General features: G+C 37.0%; 1 protein-coding gene across 1 annotated transcript in view; it reads right to left on the bottom strand.

The window, feature by feature from the left end:
• LOC106056039 (uncharacterized) overlaps positions 1-12,610 on the bottom strand; it is a 49,236-nt gene that overhangs the window by 2,031 nt on the left and 34,595 nt on the right. Inside the window, exons 17-22 of the mRNA XM_056017683.1 lie at positions 10,499-10,648; positions 8,496-8,690; positions 6,285-6,485; positions 3,706-3,900; positions 2,074-2,205; positions 571-768 (exon numbers count right to left, since the gene is read on the bottom strand). Of these exons, the coding sequence (XP_055873658.1) occupies positions 571-768; positions 2,074-2,205; positions 3,706-3,900; positions 6,285-6,485; positions 8,496-8,690; positions 10,499-10,648 (1,071 nt within the window). The remainder of the gene's footprint in view (positions 1-570; positions 769-2,073; positions 2,206-3,705; positions 3,901-6,284; positions 6,486-8,495; positions 8,691-10,498; positions 10,649-12,610) is intronic.

Here is a 12,610-nt window from a genome sequence, read left to right as displayed (position 1 = left end):
GCTAAAACGTGGTTGACGTAACAGAGGCGCCCCACAGAAACGCTTCAAAGACCAGCTTAGGCGTAAACTTTCCTTGGCTGACATAGAAGAGAGCACCTGGTTGCATGTGGCTTTAGAACGAGACAGCTGGAGGTCACTCACGAAGGCCTCGGGATACACATTTGAGACCAAAAGAAAATCTGCTGCCGAGGACAAACGCAGACAGCGAAAAGAAAATCTAAATTGACCGCCTGCGGACAATGGTTATGCTTGCCCTGGATAAGGCAAAATATTTAGGTCACAGCTGGGACTGCGCAGCCACGGAAAATACTGTATTCCTCACTAATCTTCGGACTCGAAGACAAGCCGTATTATGTTGTATTTAAATTTGCTTATTAGCGAAAATGTGCTGAAATTATTAATTATTTAATCGCAGCCTACATCCCTCTTCGTCTCCAATCATTGTAGTCATTATAAAAGGTTATAATAATATTAATAATAATAATAGTTTTTTTGGTCATACTATTGCAGGCATTGCTTCTTGTCTCTATGGTAATTAACTCTTAAGACGATAAAATCTCTCTACTATACCATCAGATTCCGTTTTCTTCGCTTTCAATGCTTTCCCCCTGACCAGTGCTACGATACATGGGATTAAACCCAGGATAGGTAACAGAGATGCCACAATTAGCAGAGGTTGAGCATTCGTTAATCTCTCCCCAACAGCTTCTTCAAAATCTGTATCATTCGGATATAGATAGTCATCGATCAGAGCTCCAGAGAACACAACTGAAAGAGAAAACAAGCAAAATATTTTTATAAACCCTTTAAAAAAACAATAACAAAGCTTATCTAAGGGAAAGAACTGAGCACTTACAACCACATTGAATTGAAATGTAAAAGTTATTTCCCTTATTTCATATCAAACAAAAGAATTAATTACCGATAATTAATTGACTAATTTAAAAAAAAAAATTGATTTATGATTTGTTAGGTAAAATAAAGGATTGTTTAAAGTTTCAACTTGATCCGAGAATGGATGTGGGAGAAATAGCGTAAACAAAATCCTACATATTTAGCCATTTCTGTGAATACTAAAGGATTATTTCCCTTGTTGGTATCAAACAAAATAATTTATGACCAGTAATTAATTGACTACTTTGTTTTTAAATTGGTCTGTGTATTGTGTACGTAAATGAGAAATTGTGTAAAGTTTCAACTTGATCCGAGAACAGGTGTGGGACAAAAAAAAGTGTACAAACTTTTTAGTCAACACATACTACAGCCTATGAGATGATCCAATGAATATTTATGACAGATTTATCAAGATTGTCCACACTTCTCAAAATTGGCCTGGAATGTTAGCTCAGCATGCATATTATTACGAAGCTAATATCGACTCACTGTCTGTCTGGTAAAAAGTATGTACACGTTATTTCTCCACACCCAATCTCGGTTCAAGTTGAGATTTTTGCACACTTATTTCTTCTACCTGACAACACAAGAATCAATATAAAAAAAATAAAAATTTAGCTAATTAACTATTGGTAATTAAATTATTTGGTTTGGTATCAAACAAGGAAAAAGATCGTACTTGACAGATGTAGTGGTATAAGTTGAATTAGTCCCATTAAGGAGGATTGAGTCCCGAGTTCGAATTTAGGTCATACTTTTTTTTATGAATTTAAAAGGCGATCACGGTAACATTCACCCAGATACCCTCTTCTCTCCCCCTCCCTTTGCCAACTGGTCCAGGCAAGTGATAGGATCATAGTGTATTAAGAACGTTAAGTAGCTATAAACGAATACAGTTTGCAAAAACGTTTCTTGCCGAACCGGAAAGAGGGATAGCGCGCTAGATTTCTCTAGATTTACAACATATTTAACTAAATAATATACGTATTTTTGTATGCTTGTATTTAAGTCATTGGTTAATATGCATGACCAAATGCATGACGCGTAGGACGTAATCATCTTCTTTTTTGAAGTAACGTCTGTATTATATAAGATTTGATAAGATATTATTTTTGTTTTATAATTTTATTTAAAATCTCCGATATCGTAAAGATTGTGAACTTGAACGAAAGGACTTACTGTCTCTGCAGAACCTTCCAGATTTTTTGGGGTGACACTTGAAGCACATGCCTTCTGGAGAACACAGCTCGTCTTGGCATGACAGGCCACAGAAGGAAGAACATCCCAGGTCATAGAAAGGGGGAGCGCACTCTAGGAAATGACAGAAACAATTCAGAAGTTATCTCCCTTTCTATACACCTTACTGGAAATAGTAAATTAAAGGGGAGATTTCAGTGCGTTTCTCTAATCGCGGTTTTTATATCCATATTTGTATATTAATTTATTTTATTAGACCGTGTGATTTATCTTCTATCTATTTCTATCTATGTCAGAAAAACTATAATTAGCTAGCTTAATAGTGTATCTGGTATACAGAATAAGAAGCGTTGATAAGCTATGTTTATTTTAAAGGAGTATGATCATTTTGTGTGTACTTGTTAGCACTGCACAACTAGATTATCATTTTTTTCCCCCGGTTTATTGCACGAAAACTTCTAATACGAAGTAAGTATTTATGTTTCATATCTTCCTGCTTAAGATCAAATAGGCAACTAACAAGTAGAATAAAAAAAAACAATGTCTGATACTAAGATGAAATGCTTTCGATAATGCCACCATTGTCTGTCAATTCTTTTGTGATTTAGCTAGCAACAGTTAAAGTAAGTTTAACGTGCCCAACACTGTATAGCATTGTGAGAATGCTCAACCAGGGCTTAGACTATTGTCTTTGCGAGAGGTGTCTGTCGCAAGCTTTATTCTTATCGTTTTTTTTTAAGAAGATATTTCAGTACCCCCCCCCCCAATGTAATTCTTAAGTCTTTCTTAACTCTGAACGATTTTCTCCCAGGTTTGGTACTTTCTTACAGTTAATGTACTCTTATACCTTTTTTTTTTGGTCTCTACATAACTGTCTCATTCTTTTTTTTTTTTTCTTCTCTCTTTTTCACTTTTTCTGTCTCGCAGATTTAAATTCATTTTCAATGACACTACAATAACATGTTAACAAAATTTAGTTTTAATTGCTATCGTAAGTTGCCGTTTTTGTTTTATATTCCAATGAAAATATGTTTAGAATTGTGCTCTCTCGTTGTTGCAGTACGCATGATTTGTTAATGCTTAGTTGTTCATCATACTAGCTATCTATATTACATCTTAAACGTAATTTCCCTTTCAGAGATCAATGATGTAAAGGTTATCTGCTTCGGTGGCCTACGGTTAACGAGAGTGTCATGTGGCCAGCACAAGGACAAACCTCCTTTACTTTTCCCCAAATAATATCAGGTACCCATTAGAACTGGGTTGATTCATAGGCACCCAAAGAAACCAAAATGAAAAACAAAATTCAAATCTTCACCAGGATTCAAACACGGAACCTTACTCAGCCTCCATGCCTCTCAAATCGTTACAAAATAATCAAAATTTTCCTGCATTTATTCATTGTTTAAAGACACTTCTACAAATTACGATCAAAGTGATGTCCAAACCTCTTCCGACCCTTTCTGTTCACAGATTATAACGTCGCCTCTGTGGCCAAACTTTTTTTGGACTCAGCGATGTTTTAGTTTCGCTGCTGCCCGTGAGAATGTGTGTCGGAAATGTACTCGTCCCGAAGGCCGGAAAGGTTGGTCACCACGGCTCTGTTGTATTTACCCCCAAAGACCTCCACTTCGTTTACAGCAACAGATCCTGTAATCAACAAGATGCGAATTTTGGCTAGAGGACTGGACAGTGCCGGGTTCAACATATGAGCCACATGCTCGTCCAGAACTTTCCTCTGGTCGAAAATGATATCTTCAGACTCGTCCATCAGTTGCACTTCGACCTGACTCCCAATCGTTGGGGTTCCTAGATGTGAGACAAGTGAGATTTACTTTTTTAAACAAAGTTACTCTTCTAAATAAAATCGGAAAAGAAAACAAAATCAGGGAAACGTTGACCATTTATAAAATAAAAAAAAAACAACTTAAAAACCGTACCGCTGTCATGCGCAGCTGCTGAAAGCCCCCATAGTCATGCGCCTTAAGGGGTGTATGTAATTAAAATCAATTAATTATTATAATAGTTAAGTTTATATACGTTAGGTCAAGGTGTCGAACCTCGAGCTCCCTTCTAGGTAGCCAAGTTCAAGAGCACTTAGCCTCTCGACCACGCTTCGAAAAATGTTCAGCTCCTCTACCACCGAAGCAAACGCCACCTTAACCCGCGATATTTGTGAACGGGAGTGTCTCTCCAAAATAGGGCTCCACAGCCACATAAGGAAGTGTGCGAGATGAACCCCCATAGTCGTTCTACGACTGAATGAGGCCGACAAATATATAGATACATTCAGTAAATAACTACATCCTTAATTATACTGGCCCCTAGGGCAGAAACAAAGTTCTCTAACAAAACTCAATATCTGCCTCCTCCAAGCAGGGCTAGATTTGAAGGTTTGAAGGCTCTAGGGCAACGAAAAAAGTCAAGTGTTTCAAAATTTAATTGCAATAAAGAATATAGTGCTTTTTTAAAAAGATATTTAAAATAAATTAAATTACCGCGTTAATGAATAGAAATTGTTGATATTTAGTAAAACATAAAACACTAGTCGACCCACGGCGTAGCATACGCCGCTATTTTGCAAGGCCAGCGTTAGGTCACTGCAACCTATGCGACCGCAATGGGACCCGCACTTTCATAGGACCCGCGCTAATTCTAGGTGTAAATTATTAAATTAAACCATTTTATAATTCATAACAGATTTCTCGCGGCCTCCTGATTTACCAGGAGCTCCTGGAATTCTCCTGAAATTTCAAAATATACGAAAAAGTCATGGAAATCATTGGAAATTATTAAAATCTTTTTGAAAACTCATACAAATCTCCTAAATTATATAGACAAAAATTGTCATTTAGGGGTGTCATTCAATATGGAAAACACTAATCCTACGCGCTATAAAAAAACGTTAATATCAATACCAGTAATTGTGGAATCTGGTGAGAGGAGCTTCTCGCGCCTCAAACTAATGAAGACTTACTTGAGGTCAATAATGCTCGTAGATAGATTAAAATATTTGGTAAATTCATGCTATTGAGCGTGATCTATGTAGGAAATAGAATTTTTATGTATACTGTATGACAATGCTAGGTGTTATAATAAATGAAAAACTGTCATGGAATCCACATATTGATGAAACTACAAAAAAATCAAACAAAGCATTAGGATTTATTAAAAGAAATTTCTATAAATCAAATAAGAACATAAAACTAAAATGTTATTTAACCTTGGTTAGGCCAATAATAGAATATGCATCCTCTGTTTGGGAAGAAACTAGAACAGACACAAAATAGAGCAGTGCGATTCATAACAAACGAATATTCACATTTGACTAGAGTAACACCTTTGGTAAAATCACTAAATTTAGAAAGCCTTCAGGACAGAAGGCTCAAAAGTAAAGTAGCAATAATACATAAAACACTGAACCATAATCTTCAAATACAAAAACAAAATTTAATAAAATACTCTGAAAGACACAAAGATAAAGGCACATTCCTCGTCCCATATGCTAGGACAAATTTGTACAAATACTCCTTCTTCCCTAGTGCTATTAGAGCATGGAATGGGTTGCCTGAGCTAGCCAGGAAAACCAGTGACTTGGCAGAATTTAAGTCATTGGTTAATATGCATGACTAAATGCATGACGCGTAGGACGTAATCATCTTCTTTTTTGAAGTAACGTCTGTATTATATAAGATAAGAAGATAAGACTTCGCAACACGCAAGGCTCGTAAAGTAATTCTGTACGTAGTAAAGAATGAATAAAATGCATAGACGAATTTATTTCCTAATACAAACTCTTAATTCTCACTCCCCCCCCCCACCTCTTTTTTTTCGCCGCTAAGGCTACGTGACTTCTCAATGGTTATGTCCGGCCCTGCTATTTAGTGAAGTGTGAATACTACTTGTTCTCCCCCCCCCCCCCTCTTTTTTTTTTGGCCACTAAAGTTTCGTGGGGTAACTCTAGTCCAACTTGTAGAAATAAAAGAGTGATCTTTCCTTTATTTCTTGGTGTTTAAACAGTTGAGCTACTAATTCTACAACTAATTCCACAACTAATTCTACAACTAATTCTATAACTAATTCTACAACTAATTCTACAACTAATTCTACAACTAATATTCCTACGATCATCTACATTTCTACAACATTAAATCAATTATATAAACGTAAATGAGGTTCGTCTAAAAGCTTACCAATAAAAATCTTGACGCTGTAGACGAATCTCAAGGGGCTTAGGATAATATCAATAGCCATGGAAATGTTTTGCTCCAAGACTCCTTCGAATGTTTGATTCAAGCTTCCATCTACAACGTCTGGTGCTGGGGATTCGTCTCCTAACTTGGGTGGCACAGATCGTAGATGCTTGGACGTTGCGTGTAAGGCGATGTTTCGTCCTATATGAAATCTTATTATTAGTATAAATAGTACAACGCTTTATTGGTGTAGTGGCTAAGTGCTAACAAGAACCAAGATACTCTTGGGTTTGAATCTCGTTGAAAACAGGCATTTTAAATTTCAGGATTTTTAAGAATGAATCGGGTACACAACACTATTTGATAAAATTAAAGGTCATTGTTCTGACCACATGACACCCTCGTTAGCCGTCAGCCATAAACACAGATAAGATTTACATCAACTGCCCCATAGATAACAAGGTGTTTAAGGGTTGCTTTAATTCATTTATAATATTAATTAATATGATTGTATGTTATTGAATTTTCCTTCCATGCTTAACGATTATATAGCATGCTGAGATGTCTGGTCTCATTTGTGGACTTGTAGGTATCTGAGATAATAGACAATTTTTCAATGCTGTCTTTAACGCGCTCATCAAACACAATTCAACTTGAACATCCGTTTAACTGTTCCTCTATTCAGGTCGCTCATTCATGGAAACAAATGAATCATAGATCCTGGAAATAAATGGATCATAGATCCTGGAAATAAATGGATAATAAATCCTGGAAATAAATGGATAATAGATCCTGAAAACAAATGGAACCTGAACCCGGTTCTTGCGATTTTTGCCTAGAAATTGGACAGTTGGCGTTTATCAGTGGGTAAAGAATTACTAGCCCGTTGGCCACATTTGGGGAAATCTTGCAAAAAGATTAAGAATAAGGAAAAAACTGTTTATAGCTAAAGCTTTAGCCCGTTGGCCACATTTGGGGAAATCTTGCAAAAAGATTAAGAATAAGGAAAAAACTGTTTATAGCTAAAGCTTTACCCCAGCAATGAACAGGTCATACAAATCTCTAATACTGATGTTTGCAAAACTGACAGTAAGCTATTCAAAATCGACACAAACAGAGGGGAAAAAAATAAGGACTGGTTAGATCTAAATGGAGAGCAAGCATACTGAAAGAGTCCTGGATTGCAGGTGGCTTACACGCCAATAGTAGAAAGAAGGGTGAAAGTGCAACAGACTCTGATGATTACAGATGCCCAAACATCATCTGTGTATCGAGGATTGGCGTCTTTATGCAGTGGGTTGCAGTTGAAGCATTGGGTCGGAGTTAAACCAGTGGGTCGGAGTTTAAGCAGTGGGTCGGAGTTTAAGCAGTGGGTCGGAGTCTAAGCAGTGTGTCGGAGTTTAAGCAGTGGGTCGGAGTTTAAGCAGTGGGTCGGAGTTTAAGCTGTGGGTCGGAGTTTAAGCAGTGGGTCGGAGTTTAAACAGTGGGTCGGAGTTTAAGCAGTGGGTCGGAGTTTAACCATTGGGTCGTAGTTTAACCAGTGGGTCGGAGTTTAACCAGTGGGTCGGAGTTAAACCAGTGGCTCGTAGTTTAAGCAGTGGGTCGGAGTTTAAGCAGTGGGTCGGAGTTTAAGAAGTGGGTCGGAGTTTAAGCATTGTGTCGTAGTTTAAGCAGTGTGTCGGAGTTTAAGCAGTGTGTCGGAGTTTAAGCAGTGTGTCGGAGTTTAAGCAGTGTGTCGGAGTTTAAGCAGTGTGTCGGAGTTTAAGCAGTGGGTCGGAGTTTAAGCATTGGGTCGTAGTTTAATCAGTGGGTCGTAGTTTAACCATTTGGTCGTAGTTTAACCAGTGGATCGGAATTTAAGCAATGGGTCGTAGTTTAACTAGTGGTTCGCAGTTAAACCAGTGGGTCGGAGTTTAAGCAGTGGGTCGGAGTTTAAGCAGTGGGTCGGAGTCTAAGCAGTGTGTCGGAGTTTAAGCAGTGGGTCGGAGTTTAAGCAGTGGGTCGGAGTTTAAGCAGTGGGTCGGAGTTTAACCATTGGGTCGGAGTTTAACCAGTGGGTCGGAGTTTAACCAGTGGGTCGGAGTTAAACCAGTGGCTCGTAGTTAAACCAGTGGGTCGGAGTTTAGGCAGTGGGTCGGAGTTTAAGCAGTGGGTCAGAGTTTAGGTATCGCCGATCTACAACAAATCTGACATTTCTTCAATCAAACTTACCGCCACTCATGTGAACAGAGCACAGATACTGTCCACCTTCCCATTTGATGGAAACACTCAGCGCCGCTACGTTTACATCGAGACAGAAGACATCGTAAATCTTGGAGCTGAACTTAAAGATCTTCACTTCATTGCAAGTAATCTCTTTCCGAGTTTTAGCTTCAGCATACTTCAAGGAAAAGCGATTCGCTCGATCTGAAAAGAATTCAATTAATATAGATTTAAGAAAGACACAAAAAAAGGGGGATAACAAATGAAAAGATGAGAGACGGAGTTAGTTCAGGGATCGAACCCCACGATGATCAGATAACTGTTGTCAAAGACGAAAAGTAAAACTCTACGGCCATATCACAAGGACCTCAGGGTTCACAAAATCTTTCTTTCACGGAAAAGTACCAGGATAAAAAGAAGAAGAGGCAGACTGAGTAAGCACAGCTAAGACAACATAAAAGAATCGATGAGTCTGTCATTGAAAGAGATTTTATAAAAGGTGAAAGATACATGAATAAATTATGACGCCAACAGATCTTGTGTGGAGTCCCAAAGGTCCAAAAAATTAAGAGCTATTTGAATGTAATACGTGAGAAAAAAGCAAGCTATGACAGAGACTCCCAATCTCTGCCAGATGGTCATATTCATTACCAACTCGTGTGTCACGGACCGATCCAATATTCTTTAAATCATCTTTCTCCCTTCTTCTTCCCCTAAACTGGCCGAGCTTATATATATTTATATATATATATCATTAACCGACAATAAATATAATTCAACATCATGCCAGCGTATCGGATCCAACAGCAGACATTACTCCTATAAGATTTCTGACCAGCTAGACTTGGGTAGCAAGCCTGATATCATTGTAACCATTGTAATCTATTTATATCTAAAAAACAAAATTACTGATTAGTCAATACAATATTTTTTTATAACAGGTCAAAGGTAACTGATTGTGTAATGTACAATAGAAGTGAATAAAAAATAAAAATAAATAAATGTAGCTTTCCTTAAGTAAAATTGGGGCACAGACATTATTAATAATAATAATAATAATAATAATAATAATCTTTATTATCCGTAAGGAAATTTGTCTTACAATTTGTGCATTACACCAAACAAAAAAACATTATAAGAAACCAAAGTGTACATTCACACCAGACTCACTCATAATTTACATGTGACAAAGTTTATACCAGATTGTTCTTACAGAGGACCGATGGCTGAATTCTCAAACGAATCAGGGGTCCCGGGTTTGAATCGTGTTGAAGACTGAAATTTTTAATTTCAGGACCTTGGGCGTCCTTGAGTCCACCCAGGTGTTATGGCATTAGTTAGGGAAAAGTAAAGGTGGTTTATCGTTGTGCTGGCTACATGAAACCCTTGTTAACTGTGGGCAATAGAAACAGATGACCTATAAATCACAAGGGGATCTGAAAGGGGTACTACTTAGGTTTTATACCCTAATCAAAACAACGAGAGGAACAAATTTATACTATTAAAGCATGGAATGGGTTGTCTCAATCAGCCAGGAAATTTAAACGACTTAGTAGAGTATCTACTTATCATGCACAATTAGATTGCTACTTTGATATAGGGCGTAATCATGCTCTCTTTTTAAGCAACCCCAGTAGCTTATAAGATTGACACTTAAATACTGGTAGGGCGTAATCATGTTCTCTTTTTAAGCAACCCCAGTAGCTTATAAGATTGACACTTAGATACTGGTAGGGCGTAATCATGCTCTCTTTTTAAGCAACCCCAGTAGCTTATAAGATTGACACTTGGGATCATGTTCTCTTTTGAAGGAATAGTTTTGAAGAAGAAGACCATTTTTCTAAGAAAATGAACTTTAAATATTACATGTACTAGTCATGGCGTCCATATTTAATGAATTGTCTAATGCAAAGGTAAATAGAATCGTTTAAAATTTGGTGACAAAAGCTTTAGAGGGCTGTATTAGATTTAACACTGATTCACGCCATAGGTGCAACCTGTGAAGAAGTTACCATTGCTCCCAAAGACCATCCTGATCCAAGTCAAGGGATACTTCTCCGACAGACGGAACTTTATTTCATGCCAAGGTACCTTCAGACACGTCGTGTCGTCATTGTCATTTAGTATCACGTGATCAAAGGTAGCTGACTGACACAAGTCACCTGAAACAAAGCAGGAATTTTTTTTTATTTAACAGAAATACAGGTCATATCACTTAAAACAGGTGCGTACTTTATCGCCAATAACAGTGATACCCAAACTACGACATGCGGGCTATATCCGGACCCAAGAAATTAATCTCTACAGTGCTTATCGTGTTCATTGGAGACAGTGTAGGAAACCTTGTGGTTATAGGAGGACATTTCAGTTGAACTATAAACAGGACATCTAGTGGTTAAAGGACTTTTCAGCTAATCTATAGGCAGCACACCTAATACTTACAGGACATTGCAGCTGAAACTTAGCAAGGATATTTAATTGTTACATGGCATGACAGTTGAACCCCAAACAGGACATCAAATAGTGCAGGACAGTGCAGTAAAAAACAGAGAAGTAAGACTATTAGTCACAAAGCAGTTGGACAACAAGGAGAAAAACATATAGTTGCTGGATATAGACGTTTCACCAAATGAAGGACATCTATGTAACTAATTAACAAGTAGGTATGTACTAAACCTTTTTTACAAAGATTACTTTTATCAACTTTCTTTGTCTGTCTGTCTGGTAAAAATGTTTGTACATGTTATTTCTCCTAAAGCCAATCTCGGATCAAGCTGAAGTTTTGCACACATATTTCTTTTACCTGACAACACCAAAATCAATTTTTTAAAATTAACCATTAGTTAATCATCTATTGGTAATAAATTATTTTGTTTGGTATCTCGAACCAGGGAGAAATCTATTTGACTGATAAGGTGGTATAAGCTGAAATAGTCCCCTTTAAAGGTAGCCGGTATAAAGTAAGTTTGAAACAAACCATACATAACTATAAAATCTTCTATAGTCATAAGCACCTCACTAGCAGATTGGTTAGTATGTAGGCTTGAGGAGGCTTAAGCTACAAGTTCGAATTCAGGTCGTTCCTTTTTTTTTTTTTTTTTTGTTTTTGTAAATGCTTTTAAAAACCGATTACGGACAATTCACCTACATATCCCTTTCTTTCTCCCCCCTCCCCACCTCCCACCTTTATTTTCCGTTTTCCAAACTGGTCCAGATAAGTGATACATAGTGTATTGATAACACTAAAAGCTTTAAATAGCGCTGAACAAAAACTAGTGGTTAATTTTTATTTCTAATCGCTGTTAGACACCTTATTTATATAGGTTAGTTATTTAGCGACGCACCATAGAAGACGCATATTGAACGGGACTAGTGACGTTTGGGATATGTTGGGTTAGAGACCGGAAAATCAGTTAGCGATAGAATATTCCAGGGTAACGACGTGTTTAGTGACAGAGACTTCTACTGTGGCCTTTTATCAGAATAAATCCATGTAAATTTGTTCATCAGTGTTGACTACATCTCTTCACTTGTTAAAAACAGGTGTTGTATTATTCTATATGAATTGTTGTTCAACTACACGGAATACACCCGAACAATTACACCCAAACGCTTGCTGAGTAATTGGTTGACTTCAAGACAGCCTGAATAAGCAACATCACATCGCACAGATGTATTGTTGTTGGCCTAGATCTATTACTAATGTAATATATGACTGATCCAAACTAACTGATACAATTACACTTCGCAGAACCCTTTTTTTTTAAAGTATTTTTTTTAAGTATTTTTTTTTCAAGTATTATTTTTAAAGTATTTTTTTTTAAGTATTTTTTTTAAAGTATTTTTTTAAAGTATTTTTTTTAAAGTATTTTTTTAAAGTATTTTTTATGTTTTTCTTGTTTATTTCTTCTCCTATGAAAAAAAAAGTTGACCGCCTCAGTCCCCAAACCCATTTTGTTAGGACGTCGCGCCCTCTTTGAGCGGACCTCGAACCTCCCTAAGGGTGGCGAGCCACCCAGTTTAAAAAAAACAACAACGCAGAATTAGATATTAAAACTTAAAAACATCAAAGCAATATTTATATAATGGCAAGGGCACATTTTGTTTTTTTCGAGACGTAGAAA

Source organism: Biomphalaria glabrata, chromosome 18 (genome assembly GCF_947242115.1).
Source record: "Biomphalaria glabrata chromosome 18, xgBioGlab47.1, whole genome shotgun sequence".
NCBI classification, from domain to species: Eukaryota; Metazoa; Mollusca; class Gastropoda; family Planorbidae; genus Biomphalaria; species Biomphalaria glabrata.
The sequence above is the reverse complement of the archived record's forward strand: the minus strand, read 5'-3'. Positions and strand labels throughout refer to the sequence as shown.